Source organism: Corvus moneduloides, chromosome 2 (assembly GCF_009650955.1).
Source record: "Corvus moneduloides isolate bCorMon1 chromosome 2, bCorMon1.pri, whole genome shotgun sequence".
In the NCBI taxonomy this organism is placed as follows: Eukaryota; Metazoa; Chordata; class Aves; order Passeriformes; family Corvidae; genus Corvus; species Corvus moneduloides.
The window spans coordinates 51,440,297-51,465,049 of NC_045477.1; the positions used below are offsets into that span (position 1 = coordinate 51,440,297).

Consider the following 24,753-nt stretch of genomic DNA (forward strand, 5'->3'; position numbering starts at 1 on the left):
CAGCAACAAAACCTTTACATGAAATGACAGTAATTGGTATCATAGAATAACAGTATTTAAATGAGTATATTGAATACAGATATGAATTATATTTATATAATATAAGCACTTGACTTCCAAGAGAATAAAAATTACCTTAAAATTATGTTAGAGGTCTGAGATAAAGCAAGTGAAAGCTCTGAATTTCTGCTAAGGATTAAAAATCCAAAAAGATAGGCACAACAGGCCATGGCAGGATAGCATAATAGGGCACCCTGTAGTGTTCAGCTACTAAAAGTTTAATCCTTGATTATGAATTTTATTGCTTTTGTGTATTTGTCTCAGATGCTTAAAATAATGTTGTCATGGAAGTTTGGATTAATATTTTTACATAATTTATTGTAATTATATCATTTTTCTGGTTTCTGCTTTTTTTTAAATCCATCAACTGCTTCTGGTTTCAGAACCTCTGCAATGATCCACAGTCTGCTCCACAATAATATTCACAAAAATTACATATGTCTTATAAAGAAAAAAAGTGATGGGCAGGAGTTGTTAGAAGACAGAATTATTTGTGTTCAGATCAAGAACATATAATGTTTTTCAGTCAGGGCAAGCTAGAAAACATAGCATAATTGTTATTGCAAATATATACAGGTAATTGGGAGGAGGAATTAATTTAAAATCAAAATAATTCTAATATTAAAAATGTACATTTATTAAAATTATAATATTAATAGAATTTTAGGATAAATTAGTATCATCCAATTTCTCTGTATATTGTTTTCCATTTTGTCGTTCTGGGTCTTAATCTTACACATTTTCATTTATATTTTACATAATGTTCACTATATGGAGCACTTAAAAATCTGGATAGATAAAAACTTATTTTCTTTCAATATTTCAGTTCTTTGTGGTAGTTTATACTTCTCACCAAGTTGAGCTACTGTTAAATTTAATATTCTATTTAAATTATAAATCTCTTCCTCACCACACAGCCTTTCAATATTCACAAGTGCAAATAAAGTGATTGTGCAATGGGATTTAGGGTCCTCCAACAAGAAATTATATTGTGATGATTTTGTATTTATTTCAATTATTTTAATTAATGATCTAACACATAATAGGATTCTATGATTAGAATAAATGCAAAGATGAAAGTATATTTATGAGATACTATTCTTTTGAATGTGTCTTTTAAAAACAAATTTCTAATGCTTTAAGAGGAAAAAAATAGGTTTGATTTTTTTCTTTGAAAGAAGGCAGCCTGTGTTGACTGTTGTGAATGATAGAATAAATTAATTGTAAAGATGTGGAATAAAGGTAGAGAAACTATGGCCTCTGGAAGTTTGAATTCCATCTTTTATTTTCCTCTTTTTTTAGATATTTTCACTATTTTTGCATCCATGCTTTCCTTTTGTATATTTTAGTTACTCTTAAGGACTGCATAAACATGAATTACTTCATGCCTTTTCATCTTGGACAATTTACACACAATTTATATAACATGGCATAATTCATTCAAAAATTCTTTTTTAATGGAGGAGTTTCCTGACTTTTTCAAAAATTTCATAGAAGGAAACAGAATGTTTAGAATAAAATTCAGATAATAGATGAATAATACAGTAATAACAATTGTGATCTGGTAATCATGAGCTGCTTTGATTAACAAAATTTCTAAATGATCAGGATATGCAACGAAATAAGTTTGGGTTTGAATTTAATGAAAGTGGCCCTCTTTAAAACATTCCCTATGGGACTCTGGCAAAGACGAAGAAGCAACTTCCATCCCTGTAGACACACTGCCAACAATTAGTTGAGTAAGAGAGTTAATGGAGTAGTGGTAGAAATCCAAGTTTCTGGCAATGATCTCAGTATTCAGGTTCTACTGTCAAATTAAGGATTTGGTCCACTGTTAACCCCTTCCCTGCAGTGGAATGTGGTGACTGTCCAGTACCTGAGCTCTTTGTCCCCAAAAGCTGGTAGCTGTTTCCATTTAGTAAGAATTGGGAGTATGGTTTCAGATAGAATTAGCAAAAGTAAAGACTCTGCATATTAAATCTCTTTACTTCTGCCCCAAAGTAATGATAAAATTGCATATCCCGGAACCATAGTCTGCCTCATAATGACCATAGAGCCATTCTTCTCACCTTGAGGCAAAGTGGAACCTACTCTTTTCAATTAAATGAAAACGCAAGAAAGATTAAGAGACAGAATTTTTTTAAAGATTTTGACATACCAAAATGCAAGGAGTAAACAAAGCTCAGTTGTATAAATAACACAGCATGTGTTTATCGTGGTTGCAGTGAAGGAGGTAGTCACTGTGAACTGGAACTAAGCTACATATGTCTGCCACTGATGGGTAATTAGTCTTATGGTATAGAACTCAAGATTTGTTTGTGCAAAATGTGTTAGTGCCAATAAATATACTCAGATGTTCAGTGCAGAAACCCATGCATACATGTAACTATGACATGCCATGTTTTTCTTTAATTCTGCCTTTATGAAGTATTTTGATCTGCAAGAGGTATTTGGATTTTGACAGAAACCTGCTGCATGAGTCCTTGTACTGTTTTCTTAATCTGTCTTAATTTCATTAACTACAGGAGCCCTTTACAACATTCTTTCTAAATGCAAATGACGGCAAGTTTGACCACCCAGATCGAACCTTCTCTTCAGTGGCCAGGTCCTGGAGGAACAGCCAAAGAGATACCTCAGATGTGAAGGTAACATATATGTTAAATAAGTGGATAAACATGCAATTTCATTATGGTATTTTTGTTTGTGTAAAGGTAAAGAAGGTGCTGTATTATATTTTATATTTATATTTAATTTCTTTATATTCAGTATAGTGTAATGTATAGTGTAAATGAATAGATGTTACTAAAGTTTAATGTTCTAACACAATCAAAGATTCTTTGAAGTTGGGTGGACAAAAGGTGTTTTGTTTTAGGAGCAAAACAACCTAACTGATCTAATTTAGATCAGATAATCAGGAGATGGAGAAAAGCTCAATAAATTGTTCTTTCCTGCTGTTAACTCAATATTTGGCCCACTCCATAAAACACAGCAGGAATTGGATTTGACCTTAAAGTGTCATATTGTTATAGCTTGCCTAGCTCTGGGTTTGCATTGCCTGGGGCAATTAATAAAGCATTAATGACAAGACCCATTTAAAATGTTGGCTTTTCTGTACAGCTTTAGCTTTTACTTGAATGTGCCTGGGGATATTATGCAACAATACACATTAGATTAAAACAACTTCTACATGATATACAGAAACAGCCAGAGAGCAGGGTGATTTTACTGTTGTTATTCCTTACCTTTGTATTTACCTTGTTAAATACAAAGGGTTATTGTTCATAAACATGGGACCTTATCAGAAGGAAAAAAAATACAGTAATACTTCAGATAATATGGTCCCTTCTTGATTCTCATTTTCTAGTAATAAAGTAGGTAAAGGCTGCACTATACCTAAAATTGCTCTTTTTTAAAAAAACATTTTTTTATAGTGAGTATGTTTCTCTTCTATTTGTATACTACTACTCATACTAGGAAATGATTAATTCAAGGTCCTATTGCCATCATATTTTTTACTTGTCTTGGCAAAGATAAAAAAAAAGATTTAAATTTGTTGATTTATTTTTATTCCAGAACTTCTGTTTGCAGTCTCAGAAGAGTATGTGCACAAAGCATGCTGTTGTTTTTCAGTTACTAGTTAGAATAACTAATTGCAAATTGTATGGCCGTCCTAACTTATGGGAGAAAATGTTTTTTAAAGAAAAGAAATCAACTTGAACCTCCTACAAATCATTTTATGTTTATTCATGCTCTTCTGGAAGTCAATAGTATTTTGAGTACCATCACTGTTACTCTTATAAGAAAAACAAAGGAAATTTCCAAATTTGAGGTAATATCTACTATATTTGATATATCCTCAAAGTGCTGACATTTTGATTTTTACTTTTCAATGAAATTTGGTTTTCCTGGAATTCCACTAGAATATCTGGGAAAGTGACTTCCTAGGAGTGGGGCTCAAACAAAGGATAAGAGCTTTAAACTGAGAAATAAGGGAAGACAGTTGGAAGTGACTGTAATCTTCTTGTCTGGCTTTAGGACACAGGAGGAGGGCAGTTAAATACATCAAGGCATTGCAAAAGATAAAGGAATATCTGTGGACAGACTGAGAGATGGTATTCAAGTAGGGTATATAATTAGTGAAAGGATTGTTCCTGAACTAGCAACCAAATGAGTTATCAGTAAAACAATTAACTGAAATGTTTGTACAAAAATACCAGGAGTCTTGTGAACCAAGCGGGATAATTTAAACTGCTGCTGCCAGCTATTGCAAGCATGAAGGAATTAAGGATGGATAACAGCTGCATTGCAAAATGTATTTGTATTAAAATAACCCAACTTACTGAAATAAAACAAGTACTAAAAGGATACTCAAACCCACATACCTTCAGAAAAGGAAGGCAAAAGGTGAAGAAGTGAAGTAACTATGTTCTTTCATGCCATTGAATGTAAAAAAAGGGAGTTGGGGATAGCAGGTAAAATAGTAAAAGTTAAGGGTCAGCATTGCTCTAGGGGAAAGATTGTAAAACAATGTGTTCCAGAATACATTTGGCAGTCTACTATAGAACCCCCGAATCAGATTCATATATATATATACATTTCTGTTATGTCATTAGAAAGAGAAATGCTGTGTGGAGCTAAGTCATTACAGAAAATCTAATATGGGAGTAAGAGATGACGGATGTTAGCCAATAAATGTTTTCTCCAGATAATCCCTGACCTGTCTGTTCAGGGATACATTAGGGATTAAATATGCTGTTTAAAATAGGGATTAGTTAATTAATGAAGATACAGGGAAGGTGGGTTTAGAAAATAACCTTGAATTGATTTATTATGAATTGATTCAGCTTAAGATGAAAATAGATCGATAAAAGCAGATTCAAAAATGAGCTGAATCTTTAAGGGATGCTAAAGCAAATAGAAAGCATTCACAAATTATCTAACAAAAAAAAAATCCATAGAAATTAGGGGAGATTTAATACCAGCATTCGATGTGTTGCATCACCAAAATAATTTATTGTATATTAGTACAAAGCCACAACTGGAATAAATCTACTGAGGTACACTTCAGTAGCATAAGCAATATATGTCAATGCACTGCTGTTTTGTCTTCAGTTTAACAAGGAAACTTTAAGATCAACAGGATGGCAGAAACCTTATCATGAGACCAAAGATTTATCCTTAGATTATAACAACTAGAATATCTCATGGCATCTAAGTTCCACCTGAAACAGTCTGATTAGTCATTCTTTCAGAGCTATTATGCTGTCAGAGATTACTGGGGTTTTTTCCTTTTCCTTGTCCAGTTTTTTATTATGAATTCTTGCTGGATAAAGCAAATGGTTAGTGTTTTCTTTGCTGGAAGCCATCTAAGATATACCTAAACTGGAGTTAGCCATAAGAACATAAGAAAATGTGTTTAAGGAGTTGGATACAGGTAGAAAAATGTGTGTATGCGTGGGTTAGTTAAAGTCTAAAAGTGAAGACATAAATGCTATGAAATATGCAGAGCTATGAAAGTGAGAAGAATTGTTTGTGAAGGAACAAAGAGGTAAACCTCAGAGGAAAGGGATCAGAGTGGGAAAATGCTTACTTAAGCAAAAGAGTATGAAAAGTTAAGGTGAAATTGAATATTATCTGAGTTTGAGTATCCCCATACAGGGAAGTAGCAAACACCTTATTTCTAAAACTTTTTTTTCAAAGTAGACTGGCAAAGTACTGGCAAGGCCCTTTCATTTGCAGAGTCTGTGTTTCTTAGTGATCAATCAAGAATGAGTATAGCAGCTAATTGTTGCTGTTGTTTGTTGCTTAAGATCTTAATGAACTACATTTCTCAATGCCATGACATCAGGGCCAACTTTTCCCTGAGGCTTTGAAGTTCATTCTGCAAAATGATAGGGAAGTAGACTAGTATTAATACTACAAATACCTCATTTTTTTTTCAGGTTAGTTGTGCTACAGCTTGGAATGACTTACAGGCTTTTCAAATATTTTAATCAAGTTTTCAGGGACTTGAAAAGCAGTGAGGTTTGGGGAACCACCAAGAAACCCCCACAAAATTTCCACCCATTTTCATCACTCTCCTAAGAGCAGCATCCACTGTCTTGTACAACAGAAAGGCTTCAGCTCTGAGAGTGTGAATCATTCAAAAACTCGTGGTCAGCTGTCTGGAAACGTCTAGTATCTATCCAGCAATCCTGTGAGAGAGAGTGTGCAAAAGAGAAGATGGGTAGAGGTCGTGTGTGAGTTCAAAATCTGAAGGCATGCTCTCTGTTGAAGTTTTCTGCATACTTGTGTAGCTTCTTCTGGCTCCACATGTAGCTATAAATGGATGGGCTTGGCAGTGTGGATTTCCATGTGATATACATGCTGTAAATTGTTTTCCCATCCTAAAGATTTTTTGAGTCCTTAAAGTAAATATTTAGTGCATGAAATACAGGCTATCCATCGAAGTAGCAAGCTTTAAAAACTGTTAAGACTAGCCAGTGTTCATTATTCATGTATTCCTTATCATACATTTGAAATTCATCTGAGCTGCTTTAAGTACATTTATCCCTGATCTTATTAATCGCATTGATTATCGTGGCACAGGTTATGAAATAATTTTAAAACAGAGTGTGCAATGAATTAATCTGACATTCTTCATTGCTGTGTGTTGTAAGTTGGCCACAATTTTTGCTTTCAAGTACTGTATTAAATAATTATATTAATTGCCTTCATTCTTTATTAGAAAGGTCTAATTTAAAAAATATATATTTTTTTTGGGAAATTAAAATTGGGAGGGTTTTCTACATCAGTTACTGTTTAAGAAAGAGGTCTGTGAGGTACTTTATCTTCACATGCTTAAGTGCTGAAGTAGGTAAATTTTAACTAATGAACTGAGATTTCTAAGTACTGCAGACACTTTCCATAACTGTTCTTTTACAGCCTCAATGTTGTTTAAAAAAAATCTATCCAAACCACTTGCACAGAGTTCTGCATTAAAATTTAAAAACCAAAAACCTGAAATTTGCAAAAGAATGTGTATCTCTTTAGGAAGCTACATTTCTGTGGGTCCAGTTCCTTTCCTCCTGTGTGTGTCCTCCCTGGCATTCTCTCTCTGTTTTTCCCTTTCCTTTCCCTTCTTCCCTCTCCCCTTTGAACATGTGTAGTCTCTTCTGGAACTGAATTATTTCATGCTGAGCTAATGAAAATAGGGCTGTGGCAGTAGTTTGATCAGCCTGAAAAACAAGCTGTAATTCTGGCGTCTTGAATTGTGGCAAAAGGTAGACCACCTTTGAAAAATGTAGTGTATACTAGATTATTGCTCGGCAAAGGATTAAAGATAGACCATTTTGTTCCTTACACTTGGGTTGTTTTGGTTCATTTTCAAGAAACTCGTTCACCTACAGTGGATGGAACAGAGTTAATACAGTATGTGCTGTGTTAGAGTGGTAACACACAAGGGAGAACCTGGATAACACAGTTTATTTTATTGTGTCTCCCTTTATCAACATCGACCTTCTCTTGAGATAATCAGTACAAGCTGGAGGAAGAATGAACGTTCGCAGGGTGACCTTTGAGGAAGCAAGTCACCCGGAAATGACCATAACTTGGCCAGCTTGCACATTTTTTCCTTTCCTCCCCCCCTTTCTCCCCCCTCTAGTTTTTGGTAACATTGACTTCCCCAGACCCTCCTGTTCAGACACTAATCTTTCCTAATGCCTCTCAAACTTGTTATACTACGTTTTGAATAGTCTGTTTAGAACTTAGAAAGGTAGCTCTGAGAAAATGTCAGTAAGGTGCCTTAGTGTGAAATGGAGGAACTCATGACTGACTCATTGACCCAGTACTAGGCTGTTGTGGAATTAATGGATGCCAGGGGATCAACCTTTTGGGAGGAAAAGAAAGAAAGAAAAAGGAATGGAAGCTTTAATACCTTGAAGTGAATTATACTTGGAAAGTGAAAACGTCTGGGTTGAATTTTATTTCATTGGGAGGCCATAAAATGGTATACCCTTAACAAAACATATTAAACAGAAATGTCATATTTGATGCAAGTGGTGTACAATTATAATAGTGTTAATAGCAGTCCTCTATCACCTGAAGACATATTTTTAAAATTTAATTTCTCAGCAGTTTGGATTTGTCACAGGCTTGTAAATTAGAAAATGCATTTGGGGGATGTTTTCTTACATGAAGACACAAGGTGTATAATACTGTTAACTATACCTTGGGGTTTTAGTATAGCTATTAAAATAAACAAGAGATCACAGTTACAGACAAGAAATGTCTGTTATAATATTCATTTTACTTTTTTTTATACACCCTTCAGTAGCTTTACTGCATCATTCTTCATGTGAGAAGAGCCAAGCTTCTCGGGTGTTTTGAAAGGTAGATGACTATTAAATGATAGAAAGCTAACCTGTCTTATTAGAAGTGTGAATGAAAGGGGAGCAGAGGAGGTTGCCAGCTTGTGAAATGTCAAGGACAGCTAGACAGAAATTACTGCAAATAGATTTAGATCACTAGAATCCCTACTTTTATTAACTCTTTGAACTCTAGCTATTTCTTGTGGTAAGAAATTACCCATGACAGGTAATGTATTCAGAAAGATTCATTTAGAATCTTTGATATGTTTTGGCAAGAGCAATGAAACAAATAACATTTACTGAATTGTGTTGGTTAATGTAAAATTATAGATCAGCTGAGTTGCATACAATAACATATGCAGTTAAAATGCTTAATTGGTCTGTGAATACTTTAAAAATACCAGACTTTTAAAAGAACATTGGTTTTCTGTGTCTCCTTTCTTTGCAGTCCCTCATTTTATGCCTGCTAAATGATGTAACTTGTAGGGAAGCTGTTTTATGGGTTTGTTTGTTTCGCTATTTTCCTTCATGTCTTGATTTGCACTGGCTGACACGATGTGTGTATTGTAGGAAAAAAATATTTTGAGATTTGTGTTTCATGAACATTTGTAGCTTGAAACCTAAACTTCTCAAAGTCATGGTAGCTTCAAAGAAGCATTTCTTTGAATAGACCTGGCTTTACATTCACCTTTTACTACTAGTGCCACTGAAGTTGCAATAGGAGTTTTAAGAAACCTTTTATCAACTATTTTGTCTGTCAAGTAAAAAGCAGATTGGGAGACAGAAGGTCTTCTGTGTCCTATCCCTTGACATAAATACCATCTCTGAGATACAATTTCCCCCTGCTAATTTTTGAGTCTCCTTGTCCCTATCTTCAGGGTGAATTTAACAATGACACTTCTAAAGTATGAAGCTGGTGATTTGTAAAAAGCTGTGTTGTATGACAAATTACACTCTGCTCTGAAATGGATGAAAAATAGCAGATGCTGTCAGAAAAGTATGCGATCTCCATCTCCAATGTAAAGACTACAAAGGTTGATAAAAACATTTATTTTGGCTTCTGTGTGATGAACATGTGACAAAATATAATATGGCCGAAGTATATAAAGAAATAAATTAAGTTATGGACTGTTTAGCAATAATTCTGCTAGCTAATTTGGGAAGCTTAGAGGAATATTTTGCATTTGTGTAACTAAAACAATGGAGCAATACATCATTGTCCTTCATTTAGAATTCTAGGAGCTTAAAGGCTGTAAAGCTGGTAAATAATGCTTTTCAAACATGTAATAAACAATGCAAAGAGAAAACATTAATTTATTCTCCGTATCTGGGATGGATTGTTAGCTAGGATAAAGGAAAATGGACTTAGATTGCATAATGAAGGATTCAGGACAGTTGTTAGGTAAAACTTCCCCAGATGAAGAACACTGAGACCAGTTGATGGAAGAATTGTGGGGTTGCTGTCATTCGAATTCTTCTGGGACAACAGGGTAGACAGATAGCGTGCAGGATAGATGTCACAGCTGAACCTCATCTGGAATGAAGGAACGGACACGGTCACCTCTCTAAATATCACCCCAAAACAGCTATTTATTTGCAGTGTCTGTTTCCTCTCCATAACAGGAAAAGCACCGAAAGAGCTGGCTCTCTCTAGTCATAATCATTATTGGAATATGAACTGGCACATGCCCATTTGTGAAATAAAGAAAATCCAAACTCTGGCTGAGAAAAATGTAAATAGGTTTTGAAAATAACTCTAGCCCTTGCTACTGTTATCTTTTCCTGCATTCTTGTGTACATTCTTGCAACTTTCAGTGGCTTCTTAGTTAACACAATTCTCTCTGGGCCCCAGTTGTCATCCTGTCATCTCCTCTGAGGTTTACTCCTGTCTGCTCCTTTCTTTTACTAGCAACCTCCTGGGCTCCATCCTTGCTGCCTCACTGGCCTTGCTAATCCTTCCTCTCTCTCTCCCAGTTTATGCTTCTCTTAGTGAAACATGCTTGGGGGCCCTGGGGAAGAGAATATTTGCCCTTCTATCCCCAGCTACTGCCTGCGATTGGCATGAGAAGGAAGAGACGGCTTCTTCAATTTTTCACAGCAGAATAAACAATGTACACATAAAAACAAAATTTCTATTACACTTCTCTAGCTTGGTTGCATTTTCTATGCTTCTAAGTAGTTAAATACATGAATCTTAAGTTCATACATACAGGATGCCACAGGCTTCCATACTATACATTCATTCATTCTCTAGAAATGAGAAGGGGATATATTTATCTGTGCTATTTTTAAGCGCTGTTGTTTCTTAGTCTAGTCAATAGTGGAGACAGCAAAATTACAAGAGGAATATCAAATGCTACGAAAGAAAACTGAATGGTTAATACAAAGTATGGGAAACATGCGAGTATCTGGGAAAGGTCACATGCGACATGGCTCACATTTCAAGAAAAGGTTCAATTCATGCTAAATAGTACTCAAATAAGCAAACATAATTACAGGCTGCACTAAAAATAACATTGGAGAGAATGTTGAGACTATAAAACAGCGGGTTTATTATTTTTTTTTTAAATACTGTGTTTAGTTTTTTACTTTGACTAAAAAAAAAAAAAAAAAAAAACAACCTGCCAGGAGATGTGTAACTGAAATTATTAGGATTCTAGGGAGAGTGTTATTTGAAGAGGATTTAGAAGTCTGGCACTGGTTAATTTCCAGAGCACAGGAATAAGACAGTTCAAACTAAACATACACAACACAATAAATCTTACGAAGAAATTTAATCACATACTTTTGTTTATTCTTTTTCTATTTATGTTTTCTGCTATACCAGACAAGTGAACATTAAATTACCCTGAAAGCAAAGACCAACAAAGATAAACTTACTAAATAGAAATACCATTAAAAATACTTTGTGGCTTAAATCCCTTTGTTTCAAGATACCCCTAAAGCCAAAAGGTTAGTAGAATTCAGTTAAACGCTAGATGTGTCTCTGGGTAGCAGAAATCTTTCAGGTATGTTAGATGTAAAAGTCCACAGTTACATACGATGACATTTAAAACTGAAAAAGGAAATTTAACAAATAACTTTTCTTTAATGGAACCACAGAACTTGGTTGCTGTGACATTACAGGTTAGTATGCCACCACATTGAATAAAAATGGATAGTAATCAAAGCCAGTGGTGTGTGCTTCAAGGCTTTTATACAAAATAGAAACAAACTTTGCTAACTTTTTCCTTAATAAATTCTGTTCCATTTGAATATTGGATTTTAGATTAATTTTTCCTTTTTTAAGGCAATGTTCTTAGTTTGTAAGTGATTTGTGTGGTAGCTTATGGTGGGCTGTGGCTTGCTCCTAGTTCTGAGTTAGTGGTTTGTTGAAGTCCTGAAAGATTTCTGTATAGTTTTCTCCAGCTGTGAGGATCCTTCATTCTTCTTTGGGCTCCATTAGAGAAAACCAAAGGGCTTCCTTTGGGACCTGAGATTTAGTGAATTCTGTTTTGGGGGAAGGGGGAAGATTGCTTTTAGAAATACTCTGAATAAATTAGAGGTGTATATAATAAAACTTAAGATGGTCACTAAACGAATCTTTTTTCTTTTAACATTATAGGATATTCATGATTGTTCTTATTTTGGCTTTGCTCTAGCTTCTGTTTTATTATGTACTAAGTCTAATAATTTAATTGTTTTTCTGTTTGAAATTACAGCTTGTTTTATAACAAGCTATTCAGGTTCAGGCATGTCTCACTTGGTTAATGTTTTATACTGGTTAGATACTGTTTGGCTTTGCATTTTAGTCTAACCTATATTAGTATACCATGATGTAAAGAAGCAATTAAATTGCCTCCCTAAACATACTTAAAATTGTAACAAATACACTTTTTTTTCTTAATAAATTTGAAAGGATGCTTTAACTGCTCTATTCTCTATGGAGCTGCAGATCAGATTTAATTAGATAAGTTTGTGTCTGCAGTGGGATATTTTTTGCTTCGCATGTCTGCAGCCTTTGAAATGACCACAAAGAGACTCAGGTTTCAGGTGCTGTGTCATCAGTTTTGATCATGTTACACAACTGAATGCCATAATGCTTTTAACAATGCAATTTGGTGAATTTAATCCATATCTGGATATTAGAGAAGAGATAGTGGGATTTAAAGCTTTTTTGTTATTGCAGTTCAACACTTAATGCTAAAATAATAGGAAAAAATGGCGATATTCATTATGTCAAAATGCATTCCTGTTTAGCTGTCCTGGAAATTGGGAAAAACTTCACACCCTAAGTTATCTATAATTTATTATATTTTGCAATTATCGATCTTTGGCATTTTAAGTATCACGTAGTGATACTTAAGTATCATGTGATAATTAATATTAGTGATATTTAAGTATCACATAAATGTTTGAAGGACATTTGTTGTACTGATATTTTTCCCTCTGTCTATTCTTGAATTTTTCTTACAGTAGAAAAAAGTCATTCATTGTGTATTATTTTTCCTTATATAGGTAATCAACTTGCCACTTTTTCTCATGCAATTAAAGACTATAGAGAAAGTAAGAGCAAGATACTGTTATATCTCCAAATTTTTCCCTTTTAAGTATTTTTGTTAAATAGTAATTTAAAAATCCAATATATTTTCATATTGAAAGCGTAGCATAAATTTCCTCGTATATATTATTCTGAAGAGGTCTCCTTTACTCATATGCTCTGCCTTTCTAAAGTTGTGCTTTTCATAAAAACAGATATGGGAAAAACAAAGATTGAATATTTAATCATGAGGAATACATTTGACTGTAAGTCAAATAAAGTGGGTTATAAAATTTCTTAAAAAAGGGTGCACAGAAACTTAAGCAAAACCAGGAATGCTTTAATATGTACTACAAGAGATCCTGATTCTGGGAGCACCATTTAGTATCTCAAATGTGAAGCCTCATTGTGTGTTTTCTCCCTGCCAGGAGTTAATTCCAGAATTTTACTACCTACCTGAGATGTTTGTCAACAGTAATGGATATAATCTAGGAATCAGGGAAGATGAAATTGTTGTGAATGACGTTGATCTCCCTCCATGGGCCAAGAAGCCTGAAGACTTCGTCCGTATCAACAGGATGGTAAGCTGTACTTTTGTTTAGTCTGAAGGGTTCTGTATTTTAGCAAGCTAACCTAATTCTGTTTTTCATCTCTTTAGAACTAGATTTAGAGAAATAAAATAAAAAGCGAAGGAGAATTTGCAGTCTGTCTTGCTTGACAGAACCCTTTATTTTACAGTGGATTTTCCTTCCGTGTACCCAAATTATAGAAAGTTAAATTCAGTTTTTTACTCTCTCATGAGAAAGCATGAGCCTGGTAATACAAGATAGCCTGAAAAATTTATGTCTGTTCCTCCTCACCACCTCTACATCAAAAAATAAAAGAATACTATAAATGCTGATATATTGCAAGCCATCTTGTATTCCTTATTCACCTGATGATATGCACTTCCTGTTCATCAGAGATGAACTGGATGTGTAGAAATGTGAACATAAGCAAACTGAATCTTTGAAGAAATTTTGCAGAAGAACTGCTCTGATGTAAATCATCATGAGGCCTCCAGAATTTAAGCAGAAAGAACATTTTTGGTATATATTTTTTTCTTTAATTTGATAGACAATTATTTTATTATTGATAAAGTTAATACATGTGTATGCTTTTAGTAATTTTTAGAAAGAGCAAGGTATATTCAGATGCTTTGGCCAGCAATACTTCAATTTATGGTTCTGTTCTGGAAATAGTACTTCCTTAAAATGCATATATCCTGTCTTTCTTAAAGAGTCAGTACTGTGATTTCCTAAGCTGTGGGTTTCCATACAGTTGCAAAACTGTTCAGTTTATGCTTTATTCCCAAAAGTGCTTTTGTGGTAGCATTGTAAATCTAGCTGTGTTGATTTGTTGGGGTTTTTTTCTGATCAGTTTGGTAATTTAATTTTAAGAACTGTCCATTTAAAGAAAATTGTTCTTCAGGAGTTGATAGAAAAAAAAATAGCTCTATGAAGTTCAAAAGAATAGAAGAATATTGAAAAAACAAACCTATTCCTAGATGTAGATGATTTAGAAGTATCCTCCATTTAGAAGAATAAGTGGTTTGACATATGTACAACAGTCTCCTAAGGAAGTGATGGCAACCTCATCACTTGAGACATATGAAATGTACTACACAAACCAGGAGAAATGTGTTCTGTCATTGACAGATTAGTCTGTCATTGACTGGAAGAAGCTGGGCAACATTTCTTGGCTGATTCTCTTTTTACCTCATATATTGTAAAATTCTTTTTAAAACCAACTAATTGTCACAGCTGATGGAAGTAAATTCAAGTGCAATTTTGCTAGAAAAGAAGGAGGTGTGCTCAAAGGATCACGGGAGTGTGGGATGTGCAATCACAGGTATATGTCTCTGGAGTGCCTGTGTCACTGTGCAGAGCCCTTTTTTGGGCTGTGGTTGTGGCTAAACCCAAACTGAGCCCAGGCATAAGCACTCTAAAGTTTACCTAGAGGTTTAGTTTTGACATCTGAAAGAACAGAAGTGTGATTCCTTGGTGAAAAAGGAGAAGCAAGCTGCCACCTATTGGGAGATATAATGAGAGATGCATATTAAGGACCCCCATTCTTAAATTTTGTAATGAATCTTCCTTGTATCTTAAATTGCATTTTATTATCTTTTCTTTCCACAATGTTGGAAAGGATAAAGGCACTATGTGATAAGAGATCACCTGAAGAAAAGCTTAAGCTTTAGTTTATTTAATTTCCCTTGTGCAATTTCTGCTTTCTAGAAAGTAGCAGAGCAGCTCTCCACAGAAAAGTTTTGTGCTGTTGAAGAAAACAGCTGCTTACACAAATTTAGAGTATAGCATTTCAGCCTCTGTAGAACTACAGGACTTGACAGTGAGGTAATTACTGATCCACATGTGTGTAAGTGTGCTCAGACTGCCAGGAGACAGACAAACTGATGAAGACTAGGAGTAGTAGTATAATTACAGGCTTCAACTAATGGAGTACTTTGCAGATTCTAAAATCAAAAATGATCACCCATTTGTATCAGACCCTTCCTCTACTGTTTTCTAGCCCTTTCCCCACACATGTGAGCATTATGCTATTCTTACACAGTTTTACCAGGAGGCAGTTTCTGCATGGCCTTTATTCACCCCATCACCTACTTTTAGCAAGAGCATGATCAGTAGCTAAAATTCATCTCTACACAGATACATGCTATTTTCAAATGAGCAGTCTGAGGAAGTTTGCAAATGATAATAAAATTAGGAACTGCCTACAAAACAGGAGAAAGAAGCATAGCTTTATTTGAATTAGATGCAGAAAATAGACTGAAAATCACCTTGGGAGGAAAGAATTAAAAGATAATAAGGAGCAGAAGTGTGGAAACAAAAACAGAGCAAGGTAGGGGTGACAATGAACAGCAATTAGATTAGATAAAACTCTGTTATTCTATGTCCACCAGAAATAAGTGTATTTTGATGCAATCTATGGAGAATCATTGCATCACTGAGGAAGTATACAGTTGTACCTGTCTATGGTCCTTCTGAGACTGCACCTGGAATATTGGATTCACTTCTGGGTGACTAGAAAACAGAAACATTCACATTTGGATGGAGTTCAGAGGATAAAAGCAAAGTGAATAACTTTGGGAGTTTAAATAGCATGATATATGCATAGTATTTTACAAAGCTTATTATGAAGAGCAAGTAGCTAAAGAAGGATAATCCTTTTCATAAAAATGCTGATAGTATGTGTAGTAAGAAGTAATGGAATTACATTTTGAAAATGTAATAATTTGAATGTGTCATAATTTTTCAGAAAAAATTCCTCATGTAGGCTTTTTGTTAACACATACAACAAATCTGCTGGTACCCTGTCTTTTTGGTCACTAGAATGGAACTGGTCAAAGGAACAAATACAAAGGGATTGGAAAGTTTGACATTCCCTACCTAATGTCTGATTCCATTATCTGAACCGGCCAGCAGATGTATTATTCAGTTAGGTCATCCCCAGGCCAGGCTTTGGCTGTTATACAAGAATCTATCTTGAGGAAAAAAACCAGCCTGGGTGTGATGCTGACGTGTAAAACACAGCAAGCTTGTGCAAGCCTGGAATTTCTACAGCAACTTAGCAAAGCAAGAAGAGAATATGTTTACAGAAAACTAAGGAATATTTCAAGTAAGGGTTATCCTGATCCCTTATTTAATTAAATCAGCAGTAATAATTTCATTTCAGTGGGAAGAATCCTGTGTGGTACTGCATGACATACAGTGGGATCTTTTTTTTCCCTAGCCGACACTGTTTTCTTCTGTTCATATTTTCTTCTCTTTTTTTGTGCTTTCTGCAGGCATATATTATGTGTAATTTTATGTGGGAGTAAATACACATCCTTCTATACTACTTGCACATTTATGAATGTAAACATTTTCTTTAAGTCATAGCAAGAATTCCAGCATTTCATCCTGATACTTACCAAAGAAAACACAGAACAGCCTAGGAAACATCACAGAGGCACAGTGTCATAAATCAACACAGTTTAACCAACTGGTTAACAAGCTTTACTAAAATTCTGTGCAATTGGATAAATAGCAGGCAGGGGGTTTGATTTTTTTAATCATTTGATTGTTCAGCTGGGTGTTTTACAATTCAAACTAAATACAGAAGTGGAAGTGGAAATGATTTTCCATCAAAAGAGATTCCTTTAAACTTGTAAAAATTAGACTTATTATAAAGACTGGGAAAGACATTCAGTCAAGTTACTTTTAAGACCTATTACAGTATCTTCTAAAACATTCCATGTATGCTTCAGGGATTGTTGTAGCAGTTTTATTTATCTGTACAAAGCTAGACTGATTACTATGGAGTTACTCATGAAACATTAATAAAGCACTATGTTCAATGCTAACATGATTATGGTCTGACCTCAGCAACGGTACAAAGGACAGAGGCAGAAAGTGTCCCTGATAACATTACCCTAATGCTGGGCTCATCAATCATAATCTCCCAGTTTACCAGGGACAAAAAAAATCCACGCATAAAACCTTCCACAGATGTGCATCTGTAGTCCTACTCAGCCTCTCAGTCCCCACAGACTCAGAGCAGTCCTGAGAGCCAGAAATAGAACAGACTCAGTCAGTAAGTCAAGCATGTTAAATCAAGGCAGGGAACACCACTGTGAAACGCTGAAGTACAGCTTTTATAATAAGCATTCTTTAGTTTTGAAACAAAAGATGCAAGATTGTGTAATTCAAAGGTAATTATAATGATATTTTCATTATGGCTTATGCACATATTAAATTACAAATTGCAGTGCTGAGTAAAATGTATTCACTATAAATTATATTTTTGAGAGAGTAAACAGTGGCCTGTTTTTGTTACACATTTTTTGTTCCTATTATATAACCATTACTAAGATTGAATTTTCCTTCTGTCTCTAAAATGATTTATTTGCACTCGTCAGCTGCCAATTGCATTTTTCTACGATTCCCTGTCCATTCAGAAGCATGCATAGTATTTCATAATTAAAAAGCTTCTTGAATAGTCATTAGAAATATCTAGTATGAAGTCTCTCCTCTAAGAGAATCTGGAAGATCTTTTCCTCCTCACCATTCAGCAGCAGTTGACATTTCTTTTCTACTAGATAAGCAGTAGATAAGCCTTGATATTACTTGCTCGGAAGTAGCTGGGATTTTATTTTGTGTACTGCCAAGGTTATGCAATTAAAACTTATTCAGGCAAAAGGGATTTCAATCTACTTCAGATTTTTCGATCACTTTTAGCAGTGATTTTTTTTTAAATTTGCTATATTGCTGAAGAATTTTATTTCTATCTTGAAGACGTTTACATAAAGGACCAGTTTCTCTGCAGATATCCCTGAATAACCCAAATCTGCATAACGTGCTTCTGTGTCACTTCTATTAAAATATTACTTTGCTTAAATGAACGTAGCTAATCTCAGATAGCAGTGTTGCCTGAAATATTTCATGAAAGTCAAAGATTTCACTTTGATAGTCAGTGCAAGGAATGGTAGCTGAGGAAGAGAAATATTTGGTGGAGAGAATCTGCAATTGGCTGCAGAGGAGCACAGATGTGAGAGGAGAGGAGAGAAATCCAGCTCACAGGCTGAAATGGCTGATGGTCTGGTTTTGAGCTGATCTGTAAAACCAAACTGTCTCAGAATAATGATAAGAAAATATCTTTAAATATACTAAATATAATTTAGTAGCAAGATGGAAAGCTTTTTGGAGAGACAGACAGCATATAGATATAGAGGGCAAGGAAGCAAGGCAGGAACTGCAGAAAGAGGAGGTGCAACCAGGGTCCAGACAAGGGGCAACATCAGAGCTTTCCACTTCTCTGGTGACAAAAAAATACCTGGATAGCACAAAAGATTGTGCTGTAAAGAGGTTGGAATAGCATATTTTATAAATCCGGAACTTCCAGTAATTTTACATGGCACATAGTCTATATTACAATAAAAACCACTGCCTCCTACTGACATGTCTGTGAAAAATACTTTTAACATCAAATTAGGATGAGCATAGGGGAAAGTGTGCAGCGTTCATAAAGGTCAGAAAAGAGCTACAGTAAGCAGCAATTTGGTTTATATTAACTTATTGAGTTTAAACATCAACTCACTAATGCCTCTTTCTATTTTACAACAGCTACAGGTCAGATTTTCAGCCTGTGGAACATGTGTGCATACACTTGCCTGCAAACACACAAACGCCACAAAATATGTATACACTAGATGTATAATAATGCTTGTGATTTACCTATTAGCAATAAAAGTCACTCCACTGGAAATAGTAACATGATGATAAACTCCTTCCTTAAAACAAAACTCATGAAAAAACTTGACTGGAATGTTGCTGTTTGAAAATTAAGCCCTAATAACAGTTCAAACAAGTTCATTTTGGGAGTGGCTGAATAAAACCCTCTTTTGTGTACATTTTTATTATAATAGACAACAAGGTGGACATTAGCTCATTTCTGTTTAACTGTAAGAATCTTTAAAAACCATATTACACATTACATAAATATTACATAATTATATAAGTAATAATCATTATTTCTTTAAAAGAAAAAGGTTTCTTATAGTTCATATGAAAAAATGCTTAGAAAATTAAAGCCCCCAAAATAATTTAAATCCAAAGTGCTGATCTTTATGGCCATCACCAGCCTATTTTAAGGATATAGTTATCTTTTTCTGTGTGTTTTTCCTACTGTACCTACAAATTATGTTTTATACAAAAAATTCCCTTACCCTATTCCCTACTGAGCATTGCTTATTCTTGAGAAACCAAACAATGTACTGTTGACAGTGAGCAGCTCATAAATTTTCAGGAGGCACTTACATGGAGGGGGAGTAGCCTGTGCATTAGAGAAAATTAGGGAGAGGATTCTGCAAGTATCGCATGAGTAGCATTGCAGAAGTACTTGGAAGAAACGGCAGCAAACCAGGTCAGACCTGATATAAGAAGGTTTCCCCTGACTAAAATAAATCCAGATTATAAAGCCTTGACCCACTGTGGGCCAGGTGGGACTTTGTACTATTTTGGTGGCCTGTTCTTGAGGGCACTGTTCCTGTTTTTTGTGCCCAGTGCCATACCCTACAGGATGCCCCGACTGGGAGACCGGGAACATCACACAGCACTAATTGCATATTGCAGCTGGGGCCTGTGCAGTGCTGAGGCACATGAAAAGCCATTCTTCTTCACAGATCTGGCTCCTCTCCCCACCTTCTACTCTGGTCCTTTCCCTAAATTCTTCTCCACACCAGTGTTACACCACACAGCTCTTCTGAAATATATATGGTTCAAAATAATTAAATTCCCTTGCTACAAATTTCCTCAAGGTTTCTTCAAGAAACTGAGGTTCTTCCCCAAGGAATTAAGGACCATTATACCTGTAAACATAGTAAAATAAATCTGTTTAAAGAATTGGAGACAAAGACATGATATGCAGCTGTTAAAAAGTAGCTAATTTAATAAGTTATTAAATAACCATTAATCCATGTGAAATAGAAGTTCTCCAAACCTGCCGAGGTCAGTAAGACCTTCTCTAGAATGAAAAGCTGCTGAGTAAAGGCTGGTCATGCACGTGGAAACTGCCTCAGGGAAATATACGTATTCAACTCTCTTAACTCTTCTAACTTGAAAGGTCAAAAAAAGTGTAATCTCTCTTGTGAGCAAGACTGACAAACTTCTAACAATGGACAAGGTACTCAAGGTACTTTTTACCTTAGTCTTCAATGGAAACCTCTCTTCCCACACCTTTTGAGTGGCTAGACTGCAAGATGGGGACTCAGGGAGCAGAGTCCCTCCCACTTTAAGACAAGATCATCTCTGTGGCCACCAGAGGAACCTGAACATGCATGAAAGTCTATGGCACCTGATGAGCTGCATCCCAGAGTCCTGAGGGAGTCAGCTGATGTAGTTGTCAAGCCACTCTCCATGAAATGTCATGGCAGTCAGGAGAAGTCCCTGGTGATTGGAAAAAGGACAACATTACTTCCATTTTTAAAAAGGGTAGAAAGGAGGACCTGGGAACTACTGACCACTTCACCTCTATGCCTGGGAAGGCCATGGAATAGATCCTCCTAGAAGCTGTGCTAAGGCACATGGAGGGCAGGGAGGTGAATCGGGACAGCCAACACAGGTTCCCCAAGTGAAAATCCTTCCTGACCAACCTAGTGGCCTTCTATGATGGAGTGACTACATCAGTGGACAAGGGAAGGGCTGCAGGTGTCATCTGTCTGGACTTGTGTAAGGCTTTCGACACTGTCCCTTGCAACATCCTTCTCTCTAAACTGGTGAGAGATGGATTTGATGGGTGGACTTTTCAGTGGATAAGGAATTGATTGGACAGTTGCATCCAGAGGATAGTGGTCAGCAGCTTGTTGTCCACATAGACATCAATGACAAGTGGTGGTCTGCACCAGGATCAGTACTATTTAATATCTTCAGCAATGACATAAACAGAAGGATTGAGTGCACCCTCAGCAGATTTGCAGATGGTACCAAGCTGAGTGGTGTGGTTGACACACCTGAGGGCTGGGATATCATCCAGAGAGACCAGAACAAGTATGAGAAGTGGCCCATGGGAATCTCATGAGGTTCAACAGGACCAAGTACAAGGTACTGCACCTGGATGAGAACAATCCACACAGTCAGGGGGATAAGCAGATGGAGAGCAGCCCTGCCAAGAAGGACATGGGGATGCTGGTGGATAAGAGACTGGACATGAGCCAATAAAGTCTGCCTGTAGGTTGGAAGGTCAACCTCATCCTAGGCTGCCTTAAAACCAGTGTAAGCAGCAGGTCAAGGGAAATGTTTCTGCCCTTCTGCTCTGCTCTGGAGACATCCCACCTGGACTGCTGTGTCCAGTTCTGGGGTCCTCAGGAAGGACATGGACCTGTTAGAGTGGGTCTACAGGAGGGTCACAAAGATGACTGGGGTCTGGATCATCTCTCTATGAAGACAGGCTGAGAGAGCTGGGATTGTCCAGCCATGAGCAGAGAAGGCTCTAGGGAGACCTTATTGTGACTTTTCAGTACTTAAAGTGGCCTATGAGAAAGACGGGGACAAACTTTTCTAGCAGAACTTGTTGAGATATGACAGCAGGTAATGGCTTTAAGTGAAAAGAAGATAGATTCAGACAAGATATAAGGAAGAAATTTTTTTTTAGTCAGGGTGGTGAAAAACTAGAGCGAGTTGCCTAGAGATATGGTGAATGTCCCATCTCTGGGAACATTCAAGGTTGGGCAGGCTCTGAGCAACCTGGAGTAGTTGAATATGTCCCTGTTCATTGCAGTGGGGTTGTAAATGACCTTTTAAGGTCCCTTCCAACTCAAACTCTCCGATGGTTCCATGCTCTGTGATTCTAACACCAGTGAGAGGATGTTAGACGAGAAAAGGGTGAAATATACTCATTTAACCCAAGCATCAATTTTTTTCAAGTGTACTGACTGACCTTTGAGTAATCAAATGTTCTTCTGTTTTCAGGAAATTCTCTTGATATTCTAGAAATAAAAATGCTAATTTTGACCAAAGGAAATGCCTAATAATTTTTTTGTTAATTATGTGTTAATAAATAAATCATATATACAGATCAAAAGAAACTTTAAATATGCAGAGTTCAGACGCTCAAGAGAACTCTTAGGCTGATTGCTGTAAATTGATTTGAGGTGGATGCTAGAAAGATAACTGGCTTTAAATTCTAAATTCCTAAAAAACTTTATTACACATAAAAGGAACATTAAAAACTGAGCATTTAAAAGTAAGGAAATGCTTTACTGGTAGTTGCTGTGGCATACTTAATTTTATCTGTGCATGCTAGCATCCTGCACTCTAACTGAGGTAAAAGTCCAATGGAAAAGATTATATGGAATTATGTAGTTGCTGACTGTATCATGTTGTACATGCACAGTACAATATAATTAAGGATATGGTATTTTTAAATTATTTATTGAGAGGCATGCTTTATAAAATAAATAGTATTAGTTTAATAGTATTTAGTATTAAGCCAATGTTAATGGTATTTTAATAATATTGCATTATGCATATGATGGCTTCTGATTTTGAAAAGGAAACAGCAAAATTTTGTATGGTTGTCTGCAACATCTCTTTAAAGCTTTTTATGGTATGCTGAACTTAAGCCCTTGAAAACTGAGCTACGTGTCAGCTCTTAAGCCTGAGCCTTTCCATCCATTTTCATCAGAGATAATAGTCACTGGTTTCGAGAGAAAAGGGTCCCACCTTTTTTGGTGGAAACCAAAAATGTTTTCCACCAAAGCACAGAGAATTCCTTTTCCATGAGGAGCATTATAGGGAAAATCTCTGTGGAATGGTTGCATGATGACCCAGGCATAGTTTGCTTTGTTTGAGGCTATTCTTGTCAGGTGGTGAGGAGGGAGCTGCTGCCAGTGAACAGGGCATGGCATGGTACTACAGTGTCTGATGCAGTTCTGAAGCAGTCTCCTTTTGATTTTAATGAACAAAATGAATAATCTTTTCCCAAAGTTTATCAGCTTGTAAAATCTGAAATTTCCTCAGGGAGACATGAAGCTCTGTCCTAGTTGGGAAGTGTTTGTGCTGAGTAGTGGCACTGTGATAAAAAAATGGATTAATTTCCATTTTAGATTTAAGACTGATTATAACTAGTTTGAAAATTAGTTGGAAGACTGTTTTTTAATTTTTTTTTCCCAGTTTCATTTTTTTTTGACAAATTACCTAACTTACTTGAAAAGCCCAGAAATTATTAAAAGCCTTGCAGCTAGGAGAAACCCTGTAGCTGAGAAGAAAATTAGCACGATATAAAGGTGAAGGAAAAGAGAATGTCTTTTTAGTGCTTCTCTCCATAGAATAAGTTACATTTTCTAATGTTTGAAAGATTTCAAATATATCAAATAAGCCTGAAGAGAAAATATAATTATGCCCACTATGTTTTCTCAGTTACTTCCTAATCCTGAATTTCACTTGCAGGCCCTGGAAAGTGAGTTTGTATCATGTCAACTTCATCAGTGGATTGACCTTATATTTGGCTACAAGCAACGAGGACCAGAAGCTGTGCGTGCACTCAACGTTTTCCACTACCTAACATACGAAGGCTCTGTGAACCTGGACAGTATCACTGATCCTGTCCTCAGGGAGGTAGGTGTTTACTGTCATTTCATGCTAAGAACTGCTGTCATCTCACAAGAAATGGTACTTTTCCTATCTTTCACTGCTGGACAAAATGGATGTGTTTGACTTGATTCAGAATTTAGTCCCCAGGTGACTTCAGAAGCAAGTATGAATAAACTAGGAATAAAACAAATGATCCTAACAGATTTAATATTCAGTTATAGTGTGGGAAACTATAATGCAATGTATATTCTGTAATATAGTGTCTGCTACATTTTATAATTTACTTGTATTAGGTTCACTTAGTAGAACTGAAAAACTGGAAAAAACCCCTGCATCATAGTCATAAGGAGAAAAAATCTAACTTTTACAGCCAGATGATGGTGAGAATATGTGTCTGAGAAAGAATTTATTTGCTAGAGTGACAGAGCAGCAAATATTCAGATTACTTTTAATCCCATAAAGTATAATCAAACTGTTAAGAAAATAGATGTTTCCTATTTGCTGTGCATTCAAGTATTTGTATATATGCATGAATGAAATATATATATATTTACAAATACATACAAATGAGTGTTTTAAATGAATCAGTAATTTTTTAAAAAAATTTTCTGTTTCGTGATATGTTTCCTTCCAGTGACTGTGTTTGTTTTCACAAAGACTAGTAATGTCAATGATGGTTTTCTAGTACCTATTAATTTGA

The 24,753-nt window shown here is 35.6% G+C and overlaps 1 protein-coding gene across 8 annotated transcripts in view; it reads left to right on the forward strand.

The window, feature by feature from the left end:
* NBEA (neurobeachin) overlaps positions 1-24,753 on the forward strand; it is a 467,825-nt gene that overhangs the window by 397,040 nt on the left and 46,032 nt on the right. For all 8 annotated transcript variants that reach the window (XM_032099592.1, XM_032099586.1, XM_032099589.1 and 5 more), the window contains 3 exons: positions 2,586-2,705; positions 13,356-13,508; positions 23,910-24,077. In XM_032099592.1, the coding sequence (XP_031955483.1) occupies positions 2,586-2,705; positions 13,356-13,508; positions 23,910-24,077 (441 nt within the window). The remainder of the gene's footprint in view (positions 1-2,585; positions 2,706-13,355; positions 13,509-23,909; positions 24,078-24,753) is intronic.